The sequence below is a fragment of the Artibeus jamaicensis genome, unplaced genomic scaffold, assembly GCF_021234435.1.
Source record: "Artibeus jamaicensis isolate MK-2021 breed Jamaican fruit bat unplaced genomic scaffold, CSHL_Jam_final contig_851, whole genome shotgun sequence".
Classification (NCBI taxonomy): Eukaryota; Metazoa; Chordata; class Mammalia; order Chiroptera; family Phyllostomidae; genus Artibeus; species Artibeus jamaicensis.
In genome coordinates, this window is record NW_026521986.1 from 12,673,282 (window position 1) to 12,698,136 (window position 24,855).

Genomic DNA, 24,855 nt, shown 5'->3' on the forward strand with positions numbered 1-24,855 from the left:
TAGGGGCAGCCGGCCTTGGTTCACAGATGAGCCTCTCCCGGGCCCCTCTAAGCCCAGCACAAGTGGCAACCAGCTGCAGATCACTTTGTAGCTCCTGATAGGCAGCCCCAAGCTGGGCACAAACGGCGCTACCTTGGCCTGCACCAGAGCTCTTCCCAAGAGCCCCTGGAACCAACACACCCAGGGGCCATTTCAGACCACACCAGAGCACCATCCTGTCGGCTCCACAAATGACACACCAGAATGGCGACTTGGCTGGAACCAGGGCTCTGCTAAAGCAGCTCCTGCTCCACGGGGTCAGTCTGCGCACAACAGTTTGTCTGCTGTGGTCATGGCTGGTCCTCACAGCCAGCTGGTCAGCCTGAAGGTCAGTCACCGCAGTGACATGCAAACGGCTCAAGTACAACAAGAGGGCACACACACGGACACTTCTGGAGCACCAGGCTCTGGTGAAGAGGGGGACCGCTCCACTGGGCCTCACAGGTACCTATTACGCCAGGGGCGCTCTGCCAAGACTGGGAGACATAGCAGCTCTACCTAATACATAGAAACAAACACAGGGAGGCTGCCAAAGTGAGAAGACAGAGAACAGGATAAAACTCTAGAAAAATAAATGAAATGGGCACAAGCAATCTACCAGATACAGTGTTCAAAACACTGGTTATAAGGGTGCTCAATGAATTGAGGGGAAGAATAGATGAACTCACAACCTCAACAAAGAGAAATCATAAAAAAGAACCAGTCAGAAGTGAAGGCTACAATAACTGAAATGACTACATTAGAGGGAATCAAAAGCAGTTTAGATGAAGCACAGGATCCAATCAGTGACCTAGAAAACGTAGTGAAATATCAAGAAAAATAATAAAACAGATGAGGATAGTTTAAGGGACCTTTAGGGATAAACCAACATTTACATTATGGGGTACCAGGAGGAGAGAGAGAGAGAGCAAAGGACTGAAAATCTATTTGAAGAAATAATGATGGAAAACTTCCCTAGCCTGGCAAAGGAAATAGACATACAAGTCCAGGAAGTGCAGAGAGTCCCAAACAAGATGAATCCAAAGAGGCCCACACCAAGACTCATTGTAATTAAAATGCCAAAGGTTAAAGAGAAAAGAATCTTAAAAGCAGCAAGAGAAAAGCAGTTAGTTACCTCCAAGAATGTTCCCCTAAGACTGTCACCTGATTTCTCAAGAGAAAGTTTGCAAGCCAGAGTGACTGGCATGAAATATTGAAGTGAAGAAAAATAAGAACCTACAACCACCATTACTCTATTCAGCAAGGCTATCATTTAGAATGGAAGGAGAATTTCCCAGATAAGAAAAAGCTAAAGGAGTTCATGCAGCATTAAACCAGTATTATAAGAAATGTTAAAGGGCATTAAGTAGAGAAACAGATAAGAAATATAAATAAGTAAATATAGGAAAGAAAAAACTCTCAAAGGCAAACAGTAAAGGCAGTGAAACAACCAACTATAAAGCTAATAGGTTAAAAGGCAAAAGCAGGAAGAACAGGTGTAATTATAATAATACATTAAGGGACACACAAAAGAAGTTAAAAAAATGACAAAACCATAAATGTGGAGAGGGCGAGTAAAACTGTAGTGATTTTAAAATGTGTTTGAACTTAAGTAACTATCAACTTACAGTAAACTGCTATAAAACATAGCTGATATACATAAAACACATGGTAACCACAAACCAAAAACCTACAAGAGAATAAAGAGAAGGAAATCCAAACATGACACTATAGATTATAGAGTCATCAAGATATAAGAGAGCAAGACACTAAGAAAGGAACAGAGAACTACAAAAACAGTCAGAAAACAATAAAATGGCAGCAACTACATACCTGTTAGCACTTTTAAATGTAAATGGACTAAATGGTCCAATCAAAAGACATAGGGTGGCTGAACGGATAGAAAAACAAGGCCCACTTCAGATGAAAAGACATGCACATAAATGGATGGAAAAAGATATTTCATGCAAATGGATCCCCCTAAAAGCTGGGCTAGCAATAGTTGTATCAAACAAAATAGACCTTAAAACAAGGGCTATAACAAGACAAGGAAAGGCATTTCATAATGATACAAGGATTAACCCAAGAAGACGATATAAATGATATATTAGAACAGATGGCCCTGGCTGGTATAGATCAGTGGATTGAGCGCAGGCCTGCGAACCAAAATATCATGGTTCGATTCCCAGTCAGGGCACATGCCTGGGTTGCAGGCCAGTTCCCAGCAGGGGACACATAAGAGGCAACCACACATTGATATTTCTCTCCCTCTCTCTTTCCCTTCCCTTCTGAAGATAAATAATTAAAAAAAAAAAAGAGAACAGATGGACTTAAATGATTTTTAGGACATTTCATGTAAAAGCAGTTTATAAATTCTTTTCAAGTGCGCACACAGCATTTTCCAGGATAGAGCACATGTTAAGCCACAAAACAAGCCTCGATAAGAAGTTTGAAATCATATTAAGCATCTTCTCTGATCACAATAGTATAAAACTAGAAATCAATTACAAGAAAAAGACAAATGTGAAGGCTAAATGGCGTGCTACTAAACAATGAATGGATTAACAGTGACATCAAGGAAGAAATCAAAAGATGCCTCGAGACAAATGAAAACGAAAACAAAATGACCCCCCATGGGACACAGCTAAAGCAGTTTTAAGAGGGAAATTCATAGTAAAATAGGTCCACCTCAAAAAAAAAAAAAGGAAAATGTCAAACAATCTAACTTTATATCTAAAGTAATTAGAAAATGAAGAACAAAGTCCAAAGTGAGTAGAAGGAAGGGAATAATGAGTATCAAAACAGAAATAAATGTAGAGTCTTAAAAAACACTAGAAAAGATCGGTGAAACCAGGAACTAGTTCTTTGAAAATATAAACAAAATTGAGAAGCCTTTAGCCAGGCTTCTTAGAAGAAAAAAGGAGGGCCCAAATAAATACATACAACCTTCCACGACTGTATCAGGAAGAAACAAAATCTGAATAGAATGTAACTGCTCATGAAATCAAGTCAGTAATTAAAAAAAAAAACAAAACTCCCAACAAACAAAAGCCATGGACAAGATGATTTTAAGGTGAATTTTACCAAACACTCAAAGACTACCCTTCCTTCTCAATTATTCCAAAAAAAGAATAAAGAGGGGGTAAGATTCTCAAACGCTTTTTTATGAGGTCAGCATTACCCTGATACCAAAACAAGAAAAAGACACTAAAAAAAAAAATTATGGAACACTATCCCTGATGAAGATAAATACAAAAATTCTCAACAAAATATTACCAAGCTGAATTCAGCAATACATTAAAAAGACCATACATGGTCACACATGGTCACACATGATCATCAAGTGGGACTTATTCTCAGGATGCATGCCGGTTCAATATCTGCAAATCAAATGAATGTGACATACCACATAAAATTAATTTAAAAAATCATATGGTCATATCAATAGATGCAGAAAAATTATTTGAAAGAAATCCAACAGCAATTTGTTATTTAAAAAACCTCTCAGAAAAGTGGGAAAGAAAACATGATAAAGGCCACACATGACAAACCCACAGCCAACATCATACTCAAGGGCAAAGCTGAAAGCTTTTTCTTTAAGATCAGGAACCACGCAAGGATGCCCACTTTAACCACTTTCATTCAACATAGTATTGGAAGTCCAAGCCATAGCATTCAGACAAGAAAGAAAGAAACAGAACTGTCATTATTGGCAGATAATATGATACAATACAGAGAGAGCCCTAAAGAATCCACCAAAAATTATTAGAACTAATAAATTCAGTAAATAAGCGAGAATATATAATTCATATTCAGAGGTCAGTTGCATTTTTAATACACCAGTAACTATCAGAAAGAGACATTAAAACAATCCAATTTATAACTGCATCAAAAAGAATAAAATGCCTAGGTAGGTATTTTAACCAAGAAGGTAAAAGACCTGTATTCTGAAAACTAGAAGACATTGAAGAAAAATTAAAGGAGATACAAATAAATGGAATGCTATACCATGCTGAAAGGTAAAAAGAATTAACATTGTTAAAATGTCCATACTACCCAAAGCAATCAACAGATTCAGTGCAACCCCTATCAAAATATCAACGGCATTTTTCACAAAACTAGAATAATCCTAAAATTTATATGGAACCGCAAAAGACCCTCAGTAGCCAAAGCAATCTTGAGAAAGAAGAACAAAGTTCTTCACTCTGCCTGATATCAAACTACAAGGCTACAGTAACCAAAAAAGCATGATACTGGCATAAAAACAGACACATGGATTAATGCAACAGAACAGACAACCTGGAGATAAACCCATGTCTATATGGTCAATTAACCTATGACAAAGGAGGCCAGAACATACAATGGGGTAAAGCCAGTTTCTTCGATAAATAGTGTTGGAGAAACTGGACAGATACATGTAGAAAAATGGAACTGGATTACTATCCTACAGTATATGTGAGAATAAACCCAAAATGTATTAAACACTTAAATATGAAACCTGAAACCATGAAACTCCTAGAAGAAACTGGGCAGTAAACTCTTTGGCATCACTCTTAGTAATTTAGTAATATGTATACATTTTTGGATATGTCTCCTCAGGCAGGACAAACAAAAGAACAATCAAATGGGACTACATCAAACTAGAGTTTTTGCACAGCAAAGGAAACATTAACAAAACAAAAAGACAACCTGTTGAGTGGGAGGAGATATTCACCAATGATACAGCCAATAAAGGGTTAACATCCAGAATATATAGGAACTCATACAACTTACAACTTAACACCAATAAAACCCCAAACAACCTAATTAAAAAACAGGCAGAGGTCCTGAACAGACAGTTCTCTAAAGAAGACATACAGATGACCAACAAGACATATGAAAAGATGCTCAACATCACTAATCAGGAAAATGCAAATTAAAACCACAATGAGATATCACTTCATACCTGTCAGAATGCTTATCAATAAATCAACAAACAGTAAGTGGTGGCGAGGATGTGGGGAAAAGAGAACTCTCATGCACTGTTGGTGGGACTGTAAACTGGTACAGCCACTGTGGAAAACAGTATGGAGGTTCCTCAAAAATACAACTACTGCCCTGGCTGGTATGGCTCAGTGGACTGAGTGCTGGCCTGTGAACCAAAGGGTTGCCAGTTTGATTCCTAGCACATGCCTGGGTTGTGGGCTGTGTCCCCAGTAGGGGGCGCATGAGAGGCAACCACACATTGATGTTTCCTCTTCCTTTCTCCCCACCTTCCCCTCTCTAAAAATAAATTAATTAAAACAAAATAAACAAAACAGAAACTCAGATTTAGAGAACAGACTGATGACTGCCGGAGGTGATGGAATTTGGGAGAATGGGTGGAAAAGGGGGAAGGGATTAAGAAGTACAAACTGCCTGTTACAGTCACAGGAATGTAAAGTACAGTATAGGGAATATAGACAGTAACACTGTAATGTAATATTGTATGTTAACTGTAATTGGAAAATAAGAATGGGTGGAAACTGCGATCCCTCCTTGTAGTTGTACATACAGGCATTGAAAGGTTAGAGTAACTGCATTCTGTGAAGGGAATCTTCAAGGAAATGAAGTGGTGGGTGAGAATTTCAGTGCACACAGGGCTTCCTTACCACTCTCTCCCCTCTGGTGTTTTGCAGCTCAGGCCTCCCAGGAGAGGGACCCCAGCAGGGACTGCATCGACCAGCCGGCGCTGGCCAACTGTGAGCTGATCCTGCAGGCGCGGCTCTGTGGCAATGAGTACTACTCCAGCTTCTGCTGCGCCAGTTGTTCCCGTGTCCAGCCTCACGCTCAGCCGGTCTGGCAGCAGGGATGAGGGCCGGCTCCAGCCCCAGTTCTGCAACCACTCCCAGGGCCGGGGAGACGTGCAGAAACTCTCGCTCTCCCCTCCGTGGCGGGCAAAGGAAGTTCTCTTCTGGAGACAGACACCCCCCCCCCCCCCCCCCCCCAACAGGCCGCAGCCAGTGTTGAGCCTCAGCAGCAGCCATACCAGCAGCCTCCCTGAGTCCCTCCCAGTGTTTGCATTTCTAACGTGACTGCAGCTAGCTGCTGAGTTGTCAAGAAGAGAGATCTGTTTGGATAAGGACACCCTTTACTTTACAACTTTCCTCTGTAATGTCTGTTACACAGGATCAGTTCACTGTGCTTTAAAACAAGCTACCAGGATTCTCACTTCATGTAAAGCTGGGCAGAAAGGTGCATAATGATTTTAAAGTTAACAGCTAACTCCTGCTGTGACAGGGAAGGATTCTTCGCTAGAACATCTCATCTGGGGTCACACAGTGGGGTATGGCGCTAGTCTCTCTCACCCTTCCAGTTAGTAAACAGCAACCAGCTTCAAACCCATCTGTACATACGGTTAACAGCGTAATGTTTGTGTAAGCTCTCGGCAAAATGGAATTTACTGAGGCTCAGCACAGGATCTGGGCTGAAAGGGGAGCAGCTGCATTATTCTCTGAGAATGAACAAACTGGGAGAGCTCCTTACTTTTGTGGGGAAGCTGGGGCCTGAAGCCCTCCTCCTGAGGCGGACCTGCAGAGCTGGCTGTGAGGATCGCCTCCCACCTGTGTGGAGCTGATCAAAGGGCCTGCTCTGTATTGTGCCAACGAGGAGTCTCTCCTCCTCACGTAGGAATCTGTGAAGCAAAATGTGGGCTGCCAGGTAAAAGCCAGACCGTTAGAAACGGCACCAGCAAGATGGGGGGATCAACGGAGGGGAGGGCAATGAAGTAATAAGGAAGTGACTTCAGAAATGGTTTGAGTTGGAAGGAGTCAATCCTCATCTCAGACCCTCCAATTCCTTGCTGCTAAAATGCCTGGATTTAGCCCTGGCGGGTGTAGCTCAGTGGATTGAGTGTGGGCCTGCGAACCAAAGGATCATGGTTCAATTCCTAGTCAGGGCACATGCCTGGGTTGCAGGCTAATTCCCAGCAGGGGACGCACAAGAGGCAACCATACATTGATATTTCTCTCCCTCTCCTTCCCTTTCCCTCTAAAGATAAAGCAATAAAGTCTTAAAAAAAAAAAGCCTGGATTTAGTGAGCTTCTGAGTCCCTTTCCACTTGAACTTTCTACCAATCCTCCAGAGGTCTGGCTGGGCCTAGTGACAGATGTTATTCGGGGAAAGACAGGCAAAGGTTTCTTTTAATTGCCACCATGCTGGCAGGTGAGGGACACTTCCTGGTTTACCTTCCTTCAGCAAAGGAAACGTGGGCTGGAGCAGAGGTCTTTTCTTCTTTTATGTAAAAACAATATTGAGGAGCATCCTCTTCTATTTACCGTGGCTGGTTCTGCTACAGAAATTGGAAAATAAGGGCTACTTTCTTGGACTCCCCAGTTCTTTAATTAAACCAGTATTTGGTCTGTTGTTGACACATTTTCAGAAAGTAAGTTTGAAGTTAGTTAGCTCTTCTTAGAACTAGTCACAGAATAAGTGGGCTTGAAGTTCGAGGTGAGAGTCAAGCTGAATCTAAACCACTGGTTCTCAACCCTCTTCATTAGCGGGAGCCTTTTTAAAAAACCTGGGATCCCAGTCCCCAGAGACTGGAATTTAATTGGTCTGGAGTATGGGCTGGACATGAGGATTTTGATACGTATCTGAGGCTGAGAATCCTGCTCCAGCCCTGGACTTCAGAGTGTGACTCTTGTTCAAATGCAGATTCTGCCTGTGCGGACTGGGGTGGGGCCGGGATTCTGTATGTCTAACCAGCTCCTTGGTGAAGTCCACGCTGTTGTCCAGACCAGACTTTGGGCAGCAGGAATCTGACGTTAGAGATGCACTTAGGGTCAACTGAAGCCTAAAGAATGAATACAAACATGAACTTTAAGAATATACTACTCCCAATAAAAGATTTTCTAGTCACCAAACTGCAGCAGCAGAATGGAGAGACCCAGACCAAAAGAACTAAAAGTCAACTCATTTGCTAATAAAGAAAAGGGGAAAGAACAGCCCTTCATGGGAGAAGCTTCTACCACGAACATTTATTTTTGTTAAAGCAGATTATAAATTCTCATCAGTACAAATATATATATATAACTTACATTTGATTGTAAGGCCAACGTTCAAAAGTAAAAATGAGATGGGATCTCACATTGTTACCAGAGGTCAAATGGCCGCTACCGGCAACCGGTGTCTGCTCACCACGAGGGAGGGACGAGGACAGACACACAGACACACAGACACACACACCGAATAAACCAGAAACTCCATCCCCACAAAACCTGTGGGGGCAAAACTTAGAGGATAAAACAAAACCCACCAAGGAAGACCCACGTGACAGGCCGACATGGCAACCTGCGTTCCAGTCTGTGGATATGACTATTGTCACCTTAGTGTTAAGGGATTAACATAAGGAACTGCAGCAATACATGAAGGAAAATACAGATTCTCTGTAGAGCACATGTAGATTGAGTCCATTAAAATAATGACATTAGAATTTCATCATAGGCTTAAAACCAGGACAATGCTAGTCTTTCATTTGCCTTATTTAAACTACAACCTAGAGACTGTACGGGCCATAAGCATGATTGTGGCTGCAATGAGCTACTTACACTGACTGATGCCGAGGAAGCGGGGGTCCTGCCTGCACCTCCAGCTTTCCCTCGTCTTACTTCGATAGGCATCAATGATAAATCAATCTTATGTACAATTTCTTACAGTTAACCCTTTTACCTTTGGCAAGATTACTTACAACTCTTACAACTTTTTAATATCGAGAACTATTTAAAATATTCTAAATGCATAAAAATAAAGATTTTGGCTTTTTGATATATATTTATAATATTTATTCTTACTCAAAATGGAAGCTCAACTTGACCCCTAAAATATAGCTCTGCTGGGCAGCTGCTGGTGTGCCCTCCTGGGAATGCCGGCTGCACCGCCTGCCCCTCGTCCCCGGCCTGAGCACAGGCCGCCCTGTTCTTGACCTTTAAGACAGGCCAGTACTGATAAGAGGCAGGTGCACGGCCTGAAAAACAAAGGGAGATCGTTTTGCTTCCTGTTGTGTTTTATATTCCAGTAAATGTGCTTTGAATACAGATTCCTGTTCAGGTATGTCTGCCTCTCTGTTGCCAGAGATTTGTAAGGGGCTGAGGCAGGAGGAGGGGGACAGAGGGGAACATTTTCTTGACGTCTTTAGCTTAACTAGGATAGCTCTTTTCTAGGAATGGTTTTCTCCACTTTTTGCAAAATCGCCCGCACAGCACTCTGTGCTTGGACATGCTCCTTGGGACCTTTGGGATTAGTGAAAAGTGTACTGATCAGGGACACAAAGTCTGCTCTGACCTCCACCCGACCCCGCCTCGCCTAAGTATGGAGAAAATACGTAAGCCATAGGGACTGCTGCTCACAGTTCAATTTCAAACGTCTTCTGTAGGTCACTGGAGAAAGGGTTGGTAGGGGAAGGGTTAGTACGCTGCTTGGACTTGCTTTCTAACGCAGCCCACTGGGCTTCAAAAGGATCCACCGGGCAGGTGCCTGTGGGAACCTCTGTGTGCTTGTCTCCTGAAGCCAGCCTGCCATCGTCTACACCATTGAAAGCTGAAGAACCATTGAAGTGCTGTGCAGGAGGCTTAAAGAAGGGGCTGGCAGTAGTGCTGCTTGTCTCATACTGAGGGAATGTCTGCTGCTTGACCAGGCTGGGAGACGGATGGGCGTGGGCAGCCTGAGGGTGGCCTGCAGTGCCAAACACATTGGCTACCATCTGGGAGGGAGTGATGCCCACCACAGGCACATTAGGGGCTGGATAGGGCATCCCATTGGCCACAGGATAGGCCTGGGCAGGGACAAAGGCTGGCTGCAGGGGTGGGACCACACCCCCAGGCACGGGCTGAGAGGTGAGGAATGCGTTCCCTTGGAAAGGCGGCGGCGCTGGCTGGGAGATGACAGTGGGTGGAGGCTGCTGGAGAACTGGCTGCAGAGGGACAGCTGGGGCCGGGGGCTGCTGAGCCCGGATGCTCTTGGACACCTCTTCTAACCAGCGATCAGCCTCAGAGGGAGTACGTCTGTGCCCAGCCTGGAAGAGACCTGGAGAGGCAGCACCAGGAGATTGACCCCACTCGGTCCCTGGAACCAACGACATGAAGAGAGACAAAAGAATCAGTCTTTGGGGGCTGCTTTCCTCACCTGCTAACCTTGGTTGTTTGAATGATCCTAACTAGTGGGACAGATCCTTCTACTGGGCTGTTTCAGTAGTAGCTGAGGCGGGTTTGTGGAAGGACAAAGAACCTGTCCGACCATGCTGTGTCCCAGCCACACAGAGGAGCTGTCTAGATGTGGCTCAACTGCAACCAAGGCAGCTGGCGGGCAGGAGAAATCCCTCCCCTCTGCTGGAGCTGATCCGTGGTACAGACACCCCCCCGCGCATGCTCCAAGGGGCTCCAGGGGAACCCCCTCCTGCTCTGAGAGGCCAGAAAGGAAACAATTCGTGACTCGGTGCTGCGCCTGTGGCCCTGGCCTGGCTTCCACACGCACGTCTTGCTGGTGAACTGCCTTTATTACTATTTACAGTCTTTTGGTTTCATGGTTAAATTTTCATTATAGAAAAACTTGAAGGTACAGAAAAGCAAAAACAAAGTGCTTTTTATAGCTCTTGTAGGAGGCAGGGCCCCTCATCCTAAAGGCCTATCTACGTATCTCCAAACCCAGTGACAGACTCCCTCAGGGCAGGCCTCAGGAATCTGTGTTTTATGGAAGTTCCATGGGTAGTTCTGTTTGATAGTCTTCAGAACTATTAGCTTAACCTCTTTACTTCCTTCTCCTTCCCTATCCTTTCTTAATAGCCGTGTATTTCCAGGAGGGAACATACACTTCCTAAAAGGACTCCTTCCTGATTACCCACTCAGTAAATGGCTGATTTTCAAACCAGGGTTGCTTATCTGATCCCAGAATCCTCACCACCATTTGTGGCCACCTTACCGGAATGTGTGGCTGCAATTCCCTTGTTATCAGCATCAAGGGCATGGGCCCAAGGGTTGGTTTCACGCACAGGCATTGCTACGGGTGCTAGAGCAGTATGGGCTGGCTTAGCAGCAAGCACATGGAAGGCTGAGTCAGTGCCATTAGCTACAATGGGAGCAGACAACATCAATGGAGTTAATTCATGCAGGGTGTACAGGTGACCCCTTGGGGCTGGGTCAGTCAGGCCGATGTGCAATACTAGTGGAACAGAAAGACAAGTTGGTGCTGGGATAACCATACCATCCTGTAATGAATACACAAACCTTCTGGCAAAGGAAGAATCAGAGGTTGTAATTAAAATGGCTATACTGAAAAAGTCATATGACTGTTCAAGGAAACTATGTGTATGAGGAAAGAGAAAACGAAGCCTAGAAAAACAATTTCGAACTAAACTGAACAGAGCTGCTTTGTCTTACAAGCAGCAAAAAGCTAACTCTTTTCGCTGTATCTTAGCCTTTGGCATAGCAATGTAGATAAAGCATTTCCCTCTCCTACCTCTTTTCCAAAAGATCAAATTATGGCAACAACAACAACAATGAGATAAATATGATGATTCTGTATTACATGCTAGACACTATGTTAATACTTTAGTGTGCCTTATCTCATTTCATTCTCTCAAAAACCTAGTAAGAGTGGATTATCTCTGTATTACAGATGATAAATCAAACTTGGTGTATGTTTTCATTTGCTAAATAAAGTTGTAATTGGTCACAGAATTAATTTCATCTCCTTTTTTTGGAAGGTATTTGCCTCTTGGTAATGTTTATAATATCTCAGAGAAGCTACTATTCTTTCCTTGTCTCTCTTTTTCAAAGTCTCCTGACCCTGCTCCTTTATGTAGGCATCTAGTCCATCAGTTTCTGGCCCTTGGCCCAGCAGTCATGTTCAGTGGGGGACAGAGAGGCACGCACCTTCCGCTGCCCTCTTCAGGACCGGGCAACCGCACTAGGGCACAGGTACTCTCTTCCCAGGGCTTGTCTAAAAGACTAGCTCACCCTTCCACTGGGAGCCCCTTAAAGGCAGGGAAAGGACTATGATCTATTCAGTCTCACACCCCTTGCCTTGTGAATAGGCAAACAGTCAGGAAAATGTAACAGGTATTATATTCAGTAAGACCTGGGTTTAAATCCTGGTGGTGCATTTGGGCAATTTACTCAACCTCCCTGAGCCTCATTTTTTTTATCTGTAATGCGTACCCCACAGGCTGGTGTGGGGATTAACTGAGACAGGAACAAGCCTGGGTCCTTACCGTGAAGTGGCAGGAGCCACTAAGTGCTCAACGTATTGTGCCTATTATTACTGGTACTATAAATACTTGTCAGATGGAACGAAAAGCTGTTTGGCGCACAGGACCATGCGGGGTGTCCAGCCTATGGCACCTCAGGCCGTTCTGGAAGAGGAAGCCTGGTCTTGGGCTACACACTAAATACACTGTGACACAGAATCACAAAAAATCTCATCATGTTTTGAGCAAATTTATGATTTCGTGTTGGGCCACATTTGCAGCCCAGGATGGGCTGTGTGCAGCCCACAGGCCGCAGGTTGGACGCCTCTGGAAGACTTTTTTTTTTTAAAGAAACCCCTTGAGGAAAAGCATGTACTGTCTCACTCCAAAAGGAATGGGGTACTGTCTCACTCCAAAAGGAATGGGGTACTGTCTCCACAGCAAAGCTTTCTCTGAGCTCTCGCTCAAAAGAAATGAAGGAATGGCAGTTCCAGGAGCTCAAATTCTAAAAGTCTGTAATTTAAGTTATACAGACTCTAGCTTACCTCTGAGTCAACACCAACTGTTAACTCAGTATTTCTGAAAACAACTTTTAGTGACTCTTCAATGCCACGGAGTCACATTTTAGGGTACTTACTGAAGATAAGCACCGTGAATGAACTAAAGGACCTGAAGAAGTACCTTTTTCTTCATGAGCTTCTTGAGACAGGCTGGAGACTAGAGGAGTCCAGGGCTTCTCAACCTTGGCACTACTGATAATTTGGGCAGAAAAATCCTCTGTTGTGAGGGTGGCCAGTCTGGGCATTGAAGGATGTTTGGTATTACAGCACTCCTGGCCTCTACAAAGGTGCCAGTAGCAATCACTCTTACCAAGCTGTGAAACCCCAAAATGTCTCCAGACAATAAATGCCCAATTTTCCTCAAGGGGCAAAGTCACCCTGGGTTGAAAACCACCATGCTAGAACAAGTGTAGCACCAGAACAAACGCGAACGGCTGTGCTGCTGAAGAACTGGCTGGATGTGCTGACTCAGAATAGTGAAGCAGCAAAGGAAGCAGGGGTGGGGACGATAGATGCTCCTAACAGAATGGGGTGAAAGATAGGGAGGTACGTGCAAGATGATGAATGCAGACATCCTAGGAAACACAAAGGGCAATGAAGCACAAGGACACTGTCACACAGAGAAATGAATCGACCTGAGACATTATCAAACAGGGAAATGAGTGGGTCAGACCAGCTCTTGGAAGCTCGGGATGCCAACTTACAGTTAGAGAGCAGCATCATAAAAGTACTGCTTTCAAAGAGAACTGCTGAGCAGGCTAAGAGGGCACTAACCTTGAAAGGCAGGAGATTGTGGTGCTGCTGCTGTCACCGGTTTGGTCATTGGCGCGGACGAGAAGGGATCTTCGGAGGGTGTGCTGAAGGCATTGGTGATCTGTGAGCACAGGGAGCTGATACTCTCTGCTTCCCCTTCAACTTCTGGCACTGCAAGACAAGCAGAAAATGGCTCCAGAAAGAAAAACCAAATAACCCTGAAATAGAACAGTATGATACAAGGTGGCATTTTATACAGCATCCCTTGCTTGTGAAAGGAGAAGTCTCAATAGTCAGGTGAGGCTATAAAAACAGCTTCAAAATATTTGCTGGCTCTGTTTCACTGACTTTTCAGATGAGAAGGTATAAAATGCCAGCAATTCATGTACTAAGGACTATCTTCATGCCTTGCAAACCCCAAGATTTCGTTATCTCCTCTCCTGGGTGACACTGTTGAGAAGCTGGTGTTCTTTTTGGGCCAAGATATTCAGTTAGCTATATCTTCCCGGAAGACATGAGCAACCTGTTTGTCTTCCAACCAGTTCATAAGGCTGTGGTCCGAGTTACATTCTGAAGCTATTTAGCAACTATCAGAAAATGGGATCAAGTCGAGGGCACCAGTGGGTGCTCAGTCCCCTTCCCTGTGATAAGCAACAACAATGGCATCACTCTCATTTTCCTCCAAAGCACTGAAGAACCTCATAGGAACTGTGGTAACATGAAAAAGCGAACTGAGGTCCAGGACTCCTGAGGCTTTGTTCTTAACACTGACTCTGAGATACTGTCACTGAGGAAGATAATTATGTGTCCCGAACCTTTGTTTGCTCGACAGTGCAAAGAGAATGATAGTTTTTGTTTCCCATCTGCTCCTGAAAACAGGCACTTGAAGCACCTGGAGTTTGTTTTTATAGGAGTTGAGAGCTGGCACAACCCTCGGTAATCGTCTTGTCAACTGTTGTTTAGGCCTCGTTTCATCCGTCAAAAGAACTTAACTCTCTGAACTCTTTACACCACTACCTGTGAGAGTGCCCCTATTGAGACAGAGCTTCCTCACGTTCTGTTGCAGCCCTGGCTAGATGTGTCTCGGAGTGAAGTAAAATAGAGTCCGATAAAAGCACTGACCAGATCTGACACTTTAGCTCCGGATCTTATGATGAGGATAAAGCTACCGGGGCTGGCTCAGCTGTACAGAGGCCACACAAAGGGCTGTGTGGCAGTTCTGAAAGGTAATGAATATGTGTGAGCAAGCCCACTGTCTCTGATGAACAACAGATCTTAGATTTATGCAGGAGGCCAGTTTAGAGTTTCCTCCCTATGGAGCCAACCAGCCACAGGACAATGAGCACTTATCCATTTCTTCTGGTACATCTGACAGTAATGCTATTTAACTGGATGTGTTTCCAAAGCCTTTCTAATTAATTCCCTTCTGGGTCCCAAGTGGCAGAATAAGAATGGAAACTCGAGACCCTTGATGTTTGGAAGCAGGCTGGCTGAGAGTTAGTAAGTACACTTCCATCAGGACAAACCACAAGCCTTATAGCTCAGGCTAGGAATTTCCACCAGGGCTCTGCTACCTGTCTGTTGAAGAGAAATGAATGATTCACGTCTCCCTCCATGCACCTCAGTTTTCTCCCAAGGGAAATGATACAAGATACATATAACCATGAACCAGCCTGGGCGGGGGATGGTGTGGTAGGATTAGTGTTTCCACTGGAAGTGACGATGGTGTCTCACTGCCAGAGTGCGCAGTGAGTGAGGCGGAAGCCGCGTTACCTGCATTTTTAATGGGGAAATCAGTCTTCCTCTGCATAGTGGAAGGCAAGTCGTTGACACGCAGGGAGAGCTGGCGTTTGAAGGGTGACATCTTCTGGCTAAGAGCAGGAAATCCTCGGAAGGAACCTTGGCGAGCAAGTTGTTCGATTGGCGCGTGGCGGCGGGGGATGGCGTGAGGGTTGTTGGTCTCCAGACCGGCAGTGGCGTCCGAAGTGGGAGAGGTGGGGGACGACGGGGATGGGGCAGTGCTGCCAGGGGCCCCCGAAGAACCCCCAGCTGTCTTATCTGTTTCAGCTCAAGAAAGTCAAGAGAAAGAGACCTTAGCAATGTCTTCAAATAATTTGAGCTTACACAGCCAAGAAAATGAAAAACCGTCCTAAGGCCTTTTACCCGTATTTCCTTCCCACTGTCTCTTAAAAGGCAGGTTAGAAGCAGAGCTCAGATCTATTTTTCAAACAAATAAAAAGTTTAATCTCCTATGTGTCACACGGTGTATCTACTATGACACAAATATTAGATCTTTGATTCTCATGCAGCAATTCATAATTTAAGACTTTGAACAAGATTTAAAAAAACAGTAGGTATGAACTAATGTGAGGTCCTTTAAAGAATGATGGTTTATGCTTTCCAGTGTTGGCTTGCTTATTTGTCTGGGGGAAAGGACTTTGGGAATGGCAGTCAGAAATGACTACATGAGCATAAGTTTGATTAGATGTTAAAGAATGTCCCAAAGCAGCCTTTCAATCATGGAGAATATGCATTGTGGCTCATGTGAGTAAAAACATACAGAAGTAAAATTGTCGATGGGAATAAACCTAAATAGAAGACTGTTCCCGTTTGAGTGCCGGCTAGGCCCCAATTTGAACGTGGACGGTCTTGAGCTCTCCCTTCTCACGGTCCTCGGCAGTTGTTGGGACACAACCACTTTGGTAGGTGCTATGTGTGGCACAGGTACTATTTGGTGGTTTTGGAGAATACAGGTCCAGTCAGAAAGTCCCTGAAACACACTAAGTAATAGCTGTACAGACTAAGTTTTCTAATAAAAAAATGGTGTGGTGTTTTTTATCCTTTGCTATCCTGGCACAAATGTTTATAAGAAATGAAAAAAATCCCAATAATTTAATTTCTAATAAAAACATGTATCTTCTTTTTTTGACTTAAGAATTAGAGCTGTTTGGATCATTATTTTCTTTTTTTTAAGATTCATTTATTTATTTATAGACAGGAAAAGAGAGGGAGACAGACAGGGAGAGAAATATCAATGTGTGGTTGCCTCTTGCACGCCCCCTACTGGGGACCTGGACTGCAACCCAGGCATGTGCCCTGACTGGGAATTGAACCAGCAACCCTTTGGTTTGCATGCTGGCGCTCAGTCCACTGAGCCACACCAGCCAGGGCTGTTTGGGTCATTTTTAATGATATTGCCCCAGGTGGCTGGTTTAGAAGTGAAAGAATATAGTAAAAAATTAACAAAATTATGTTAATGTATATTTAAACTGAACTCCTTAATTCCAAAATACTCGTTTATTTCAACCCCAGCTATACACAAAAATGCAAAGCATTTCCCCTAAGCCCTATCACTTAGTTCAAAAACACACCTAACCCAACTTAGGCAATAGCCTTCTGAGTTACTTGAATGCTTGCACAGGCATTTCTGCTATGCTGCCATATGTACCTGAAAAACTCACGTTCTACAAAAATCACACACTAAAATTAACAGGGCGAAGTGAGGGGCTGCCTTCTCAAAATCTGTGAACTTTTTTTCCCACTAAAGCACTAATACACAGTTATAATCTAGTAATAACAGTATCACTGGGAAATCTCTGCCTGCATTTGCACCCAGCATCACGGCAGGGGGTCCTTTGCAGCCTAAACCTGGGATCTGTACTTCTTCCTGTAAGATGTAGGTCCCTGATAGCAGCTGCTTCTCCCAGCTCAGATGCATCAGAATTAGAACTCTGCTCCAGGAAGTGGATTCTCCCAATTTTGTTTTTAAACATGGGGTGTAATGTCTTTGCAGCTTATTTAACTACACTCTCAGCTTCCCCAGATACTGTAACATTATAACAAGGGCAAACGGTTTCAAAGTCACTAAACAAGCCACTCTAAAGGAGAGGACTTGTTTAAATTTTAAGCTTTGTTCTTGAAGGTCTTATAAGAGTTCTCTTTGTGAGCAAGCTTAGCCCTGATAGCTTCAAAATATTAACCTACTGGAGAAAACTGCTTAAATAAACACGCACTACTGTAGAACAGACTGTACCTTTCTTGGAATCTTGGATTTGCTTCATAATCTCCTCTCTTTCTGCTTGCTCAGTAGCTGTTGTGACACGGAATGATCCTTCTCTTGTAAAAGTGGTCCGACTGGCATCAAAAGTAGCAGTCACTCCACATTCCTTCTCCCTCTTCTGCTTACGTTCTAAGCAGGCCGCAAAAGCACAACCTACTGCGTGGCTCAGTCTCTCACCCTGTACATAATAGAAAGTTCACAAAAGTGTTTTTAGAGTTACAGTACCAACAATTACAAAAGAGCTTGGACCACAAAAGTCTGATTTTATACAAGGCAAAATGTTGGGAACTCCAGCTTAAATTGGATTTTAGTATACTAATATGCCAAATGAACTTAAATGAATAAATTATTTTGGCAATGCTTATGATACTTTACTGTAGCAGGCATTGAGCAAAGTGACCACCAACAGCCTCTGATTTGTGAGCAGCCACTGAGACCTTCTCATTGGCCAGGCTCCCTCTGTCACTGAAGCTCTGGATACCAGCCTAGGAGACACTGTTGAAGCTTCCAAACCCTAAGTCTTGAAATGCAAATCTCTGTTTGCCATTTAGGGTAGTGGGGATGTTTACCAAGCATTTCTAAGAACCACTGGAAAGGCAGGGCAAATTTCAGGAGCTTAAATACACCATCAATGTGTCTAGGAACAAAAGGTGCAAACTTGAAATTTCCAATAGACAACTCCAGCAATTAAAAGGGGATCAAGCAAATGAAAGCTTAGCTCTCTCAACTTCCCCTTTCTGAACACTCTCCCCTCTGAGCACCATTCCCTATTCTAGACCCACAGGGCTTTTAAAAGGCTTCCCCCTGTACCTTCCCTATATTTTTCTATCTCTCATCCCGACTCTACCTCCCAACCACACACAAGCAAAAGTTAAAGCACATTTTCACCCACACTCTTCTTAAACAGGAATTAAACAGACAAAACAGCCCTGGCTGGTGTAGCTCAGTGGACTGAACACAGGCCTGTGAAGCAAAGGGTCGCCGGTTTGATTCCCAGTCGGGGCACGTGCCTGGGTTGCAGGCCAGGTCCCCAATAGGGGACACATGAGAGTGGGTTCTCTCCCTCTCTTTCTCCTTCCCTTCCCCTCTCTCTAAAAATAAATAAATAAAATATTTAAAAAGATAAAACAGATTATCTGTGGAAGGAGAAGGAGGCTTATATAAAATAAATAATGTTTTAAAGACATACTGGACTGGATTACCGCAAGCAAATTTAATAAATTCAATGAATTATTTTTGCCAGGTTTATTTATATTTTATTTTCCTCTATATTGCCCACTTTATTTATTAAACTTAAGTATAGTTGGCATACATCATTATATTAGTTATACTAGTTCAGGTGTACAATATAGTGATTCAGCATTTTCACACCTTACAATGTGATCACCACACTAACTCCGGTAATTATCTTCACTGTGCACCTTATCACAATATTACTGACTCTGTTCCCCTTCACCTTTCCTGCGTCCCCCGCCCCTCACTAAGGGTCACCTTTGGTCTCTGTTTCTCTGAATCTGCTCTTGTTTTGTTCTTTGCTTGCTTGTTTTTTAGTGCACATGTAAGCGACACCGTACAGTATTTGTCTTCCTCTGACTTAGTTCACCAGCACGACACCCCCAGGTCTATCCATGATGCCACAAATGGCAAGATTTCATTCTTTTTTTTACTGCTGCATAATATTCCATTGAACATTATTTGTATTGTAGACCATATCCCTAATGTGGAATAAAAAGTCACGGATGGGTCCTGGCTGGGTAGCTCAGTTGGTCATAATGTCATGTTGATATGCCAAGGCTGCAGGTTTGATCCCTAGTCAAGGCACATACAAGACTCAATCAACGAATGCATAAATCAGTAGGACAACAAATCGATGTTTTTTTCTCTCTCTCAAATCAGTATTTTTTTAAGTTAGAGATGATGTAATAACTATTGGCATCACTATTACTAAGAAGACATCTATTTAACAATAGGGAACACTTTGTGGGGTGTTCACCATCAAACCATGGAGGTATCTGCTCCTCCATATGGCTGTGAGCAAGTAACTTAACTGGACTTCACATGCCAGTGTCAGATATCATAAGGAGAGGTAATGTTTGAAATGCTTCTTGTCCCTAAGATTTCACATGACTACGAACTGTAAGATTTCACATCGCTGCTTAAAAGACTGACTGACTCACTCTTTCTGGACCCACATGAGGTTGCATCCAACTTTGCAGTAGGGTGACAGAAGGGCAGGCACCACAGCATGACACAGGAGGAGTGCTGAAAGAGCCTCAGACCCCGTCTGCACCGGCACCCAGCTCCACTACAAGGACAGAGCTATGGGCCAAGGACGGTTATTCTCTCTCTTTAGGTTTGGGGCAGAAGTTATTGAAGACAAATCCCTACTCAAGCACCACCCTAGACCAGCTGGAGAAACAAACAGCTTTACTGATCATAGACAGTATTTTGGAGCACTTCCCACGGCCCAGACCCTATGCTAAGAGTGCTTATATTTATGGTCTAAATTAGTTTTTGCAACTGTTACCTCCATCTCCTAGAAGTGGACACTAAGACTGAGAGAATGTTAAGTAACTTGCTGAAAATACCACAGCTAGTGACAACCAGAATCGGGTCTGGAACCCGGGCCTGACTCAGAGCCTGAGCACCTAATATTTGTTTATACCACTGTCTCCAAGAACGTAAAAAAACCTTCTAGTCAATTTCAGAGTATGGTCACCACTTCCCTTTCAGGTTAAACTCTGGTAGGAGTTTATTGGGTTGAAGCCTTCAGGAATGGCTATGCTGCCTTATTCCACCTGGACTTTTAAAAAATCAGAAATTATACACTCAGTGCCACACTATAATTACAGGGAAGATGACGACCCTGTAAGACACTTGTCTTTCATGTGAGAATTTTGGGTAATGTACATAAAAGATATTAGGTTATTCTCAATTTTTAAACAAAACCGGACATTTCTATTATGCAACAATTTCCAGCATACTCCATTATATCATAATTTGGTATTTCTGTTGTTTTAATTAATTGAAAATATACTCCAACTTAGTTCTTTTATTTGTAGTACAGTCTCTTTGCAAATAAATTTATAAGCACTTTTCAATGGTCAATATCTTCTACCCAGATGTCTTAGCAAACGAATACATGTAAGAATCTTGAAAACAGTTCTAAAAATGAAAAGTTTCAAATAAAGTTTAGCAGTCACCCTCACCGGAATACTCCTACTTTCCTTTCATGACCTTGGATCTTGGCTAACCATCTTGCACCATGAGTTGCAGGGTCACACCAAGAGTGTGGATTACTTGAGTAAAAGGAATGGAAGTGGGCTAGTTTAGCCACTTGTAAGGGCTGTAACAGCAGGTACTTGTCAAAAATGTAGTGGAAATTGCTGACTGAGCCAACCCGGAAGGAGCTTGGCTAGCTGAGGCTAGTCATGATGAAATCCATGCTGAACTCACCGTGTCCTTGACAGCCATGAAGCAGTGACAGATCCAGCGCCGAGTGGTGCCATCACGACATATGTAAGAGAAGGCTCTATCAAAGTTCCGATCTGGAGCACAGAAAGAAACTTTTTCTATTGTCTGGTCAACTATGAGGTCCTAGAAAAAGGGAAGCAAAAAGGAACAGAGGACTTAGGAGGTCATTCAAGCTTCTCAGATGAAACACAGAATGTTCATTTTGCAATACAAAATCCCCTGTATCTGACGCATCGAGCCCATGGAAGAGCTGGATCTGAGGCCAGAGGTCTGAATACTCAAAATTTGACCCAAGATGATTTCAAATGTGCCGCCAGAGCTGAGAACCTTGCTCCAAAAGGAGTATGGGAACAGGGCTAGATTCTTTGGCCTGAGTAATCTCCTGGGATTCTCAGATGATTGTGAACAGGGAAAGGGGGAGCTGTAAAATAAAGTATTATGAAGTCCCCTAAAAAAAAAGAATTTGACCTAAGAGAGATCCCATGAGGCCCTTTCCCTTGCTTCATCTTCATGGTTTTAGGATTTTATTTATTTTTTAGAGAGAGGGGTAGGGATGGGGGAAGAGAGAGAAAAACATTAATTGGCTGCCTCTCTCATGCCCCCAACCCAGGCCCCCAGCTGGGACCTGGTCTGCAACCCAGGCATGTGCCCCGACTGGAATTTGAACTGGCGACCTTTTGGTTCGCTGGGTGGTACTCCGGCCACACCAGCCAGGGCCATTTTCATGTTCTAAATCATATGCTTGCTGATGCTAATTTTATCATAATAGGTTCATGTTTAATTAATTTATAATATGTTGAAATCAATATACTTAATACAATTTCCATATAATACTTAAATGTTGCAATTCTGCAGACTGTGATTTTATTTTGCATAGCCTTGATTACTACAAATTTCCTCTTTAGCAAAGTGATTGTCTTTTGTGTTGGCTGTGATTTTCTTATTGATGTGTAGGAGTTGTTTACATATTCTAAATATGAGCCATTCATAGACTGTACACAGTGCAAAACTTCTTTTCCACCCATAATGGGTCCAAGAGTGACAACCCACCAATTACTGTAATACTCTGGGTGGAAAGAACTAATTACTGCCAGTGTTAGAAGCAGCCACCAGAGGGAAACATCACTTTTTCACTATTGTACATACAAATTTTAACCAAAACACTTATGGAGACTGCCCAAGTTCTTAAAAATAATCTAAATAAAATGATCGTTGCTTCCAAGGGTCATGTACGTTTAACACTACCACTCTCTTGAACTTAAAAGAAAAAGCTGTAGATGGAAGATCAAAATAACTGAAATGCAGCTATACTAGGGGGGACCAAAAATCCTTTCCTGGAATTTATTTATAAAATATTGTGTATTTATTCTTACATGTTTAAACGTCAGTCACCTTCAAAGGACTCTCCAGTTGATGTAATACATTTATTACAGGCATTTTTTTCCACTGCTCAAAACAGTTTTTGAACTCGTCGATTTTGATGCCTTTTAGTGCTTCTGCTGTTTTTTTTGTTTTGTTTCACTTCTTCCACATCAGCAAAACGTTTGCCTTTGAGGACTTCTTTCATTCGGCGAAACGAAAAAGTCACTTGGGGCAAGATCAGGTGAATGGGGGGAGGGCATGAGGGTCACGCCACTTTTGGTCAAAAACTGCCGAACAATCAGCACAGTGTGGGCAGGTGCACTCATAAACTGCCCATCATGAAACAGGCAAATGCACTGGAAGCTGAACGCAGCCTCTCACAACAACACCAGCTGGTACACTAACACAGATGGGTTCCTAGAACACTCACCTAGCAGGGGAAGCCTGTACTACAAGGGGCCTGCCCTCCAAAAGATAATTCTGGTTTTTCTTGGCAGGGGCAGGGGGTTTCTCCCTTGTATTAAATCACGTAAAATATATCAGACAAGTTACCCATCAAACTGCTCTTTACCTGACAGACTCTCTCCTAGGTCCAGCAACATTTGAGGTTTTTTTGAAAAACTGCTGTCCTGTTAAAATTTCTCCAGACTTTAAGGTCTCTTAGGAAATTTAAATTAATGATTAATGTACTTACATAACACCATATGTTCTCTAAGGGAGGAATCGGTCTCTGTTCTTATTGAGGCATGGAGGATGCCTTTCTTTCTAAGGCAAAACGTTACCTATGATTTGATATATTGTGTGAATGCTAAGTAAATTTCAGCTAAATGAGCCATTTACAAGTCCTCAAGATTTCATTTGAATTGGGCTTTCAGTTACATAACAGGTTAATCAGTTCAAATATCACTTTCAAAAATAGTGTTTTATTAAGGAACAAGAAGTTTCAAGTGTGGTCTATCATTTTTTAAAAAAAATTTAACTGTGGTAAAAGGTTCATCTTTTGCATCGTTTTTTACATCTGTGGGGAATAAACATTTCTTAAAAATATATAACAACAAAAACAGACCTCAGATCTTAACATTAAATGACAATGCTTGGTAGGCTAAACATGCTGTGTCATGTACAGCAAAATGTTGAGAGAGTTCTATTTTTTACCAGGTAAATGAGTAACTAAATTGGTTTCCTCAACACTAACTAGTCTGAGAAGATTGTACTTTGGACAAAGTGGAAAGATACAAAGCCCCGGCCAGGTGGCTCAGCTGGTCAGAGCATCTTCCTGATAGGCCAAGGATGCAGGTTCTACCAAGAAGTAACCAATAAATGCAATAAATCACTGTTTGTCCCCACCCCCTTCCTCTCTCTAAACTGGAAGTGAAAGGGTACAGAGTGGCTACAACTGCTTAATGGCATTATATTGGCTCATTAGGGATCAGAAAAACATGAGTAGTTATGTTTAAGCTTATGAAAGTTTTACCTTCGTTTTTTCATCCACAACTCGGAGTCCATCTGCTGATACCCACAGAACCGCCTTAACTGCTTTCTTTCCAGTCTTTTAAGAGAAACCAAAAAGGAAAAAGGGGAGAGACACACATACACAATATTAACAAAAAAGAGTCATTTTCCATAGGAAACACTGACTTCTGCTTTCCGAAAACCACAAGTACAAAGGGAGTCCAGGAGGGGTGCCCAAAGCCAGACACTCAAACCAAACTGCAGAAACATTCAGGAAAAAACAAGCCAAAGCCATTATTTTAGAAACACAATGCAAAATAATACAATAAAATTAAGTAAAAGGGAAGGGATACATGGAATTAAACCAAGATACCACATTCCGTACAGGACAAAGAATTCATAAGTAGATTCTTCACCCACTTAAAAAATAAACCAAGAAAACCAAGAGTCAGATAAGTTTAAATACATAAGGAGTTACACCACAAGTAGCTTCTCCAAGTGTACTTAGAGCAGAAGGTAATGCGTAAGTCTAAATTGAGATGCTGACTGTTGTACTATCCTTTGACCCCAATGCACACAGCAGGATCTTTGGTCACCTGCAATTTTCATGTTAAAAACCCAAGAATTTGTCATTATTCCTTTAAAAACCATTATTTCTGCTCTCAGGATTAACACAGAACTAGTTTAGTTTTTAATTTGACATTAAATGCATGGAAGCATTTTGGGGACATAGGAAAATTAAAAATCTGTTGAAAAGTATGGCTATTGTAACATGAATTCTCTTTACTGCTGAGAAAAGAATTCTTTTGCACACAAGAATCACATGGGGACAAGCTAATGTATGGTTTCTCCTGTAATGAAATGAAAATGGGAGTGTGGTGGTTTGCAAAAATAATTTAACAGCTTCCTTTCTTTCTAACTGCTCCAAGGATACAAGCAAAATAAAACAAAAGCAAAGTGAAAGCTGAAAATAGGTA

At 42.7% G+C, this 24,855-nt stretch overlaps 2 protein-coding genes across 12 annotated transcripts in view; one reads left to right on the forward strand and one right to left on the reverse strand.

Annotated features, from left to right (window-relative positions):
• PAPLN (papilin, proteoglycan like sulfated glycoprotein) overlaps window positions 1-5,978 on the forward strand; it is a 38,411-nt gene extending 32,433 nt beyond the window's left edge. Inside the window, exon 28 of the mRNA XM_053673314.1 lies at window positions 5,676-5,978. Within this exon, the coding sequence (XP_053529289.1) occupies window positions 5,676-5,851 (176 nt within the window). The 3' untranslated portion in view covers window positions 5,852-5,978. The remainder of the gene's footprint in view (window positions 1-5,675) is intronic.
• Window positions 5,979-7,990: 2,012 nt separating this feature from the next.
• Window positions 7,991-24,855, reverse strand: part of NUMB (NUMB endocytic adaptor protein) — a 136,333-nt gene continuing 119,468 nt past the window's right edge. For 7 of the 11 annotated variants that reach the window (XM_037127756.2, XM_053673306.1, XM_053673310.1 and 4 more), the window contains 7 exons: window positions 23,901-23,975; window positions 21,047-21,187; window positions 17,564-17,768; window positions 15,304-15,597; window positions 13,552-13,701; window positions 10,951-11,097; window positions 7,991-10,098 (listed from right to left, as the gene is read on the reverse strand). In XM_037127756.2, coding sequence (XP_036983651.2) covers window positions 9,380-10,098; window positions 10,951-11,097; window positions 13,552-13,701; window positions 15,304-15,597; window positions 17,564-17,768; window positions 21,047-21,187; window positions 23,901-23,975 — 1,731 coding nt within the window. In that variant the 3' untranslated portion in view covers window positions 7,991-9,379. The remainder of the gene's footprint in view (window positions 10,099-10,950; window positions 11,098-13,551; window positions 13,702-15,303; window positions 15,598-17,563; window positions 17,769-21,046; window positions 21,188-23,900; window positions 23,976-24,855) is intronic. The other 4 variants (XM_053673311.1, XM_037127746.2, XM_053673313.1 and 1 more) reach the window with 2 other exon arrangements.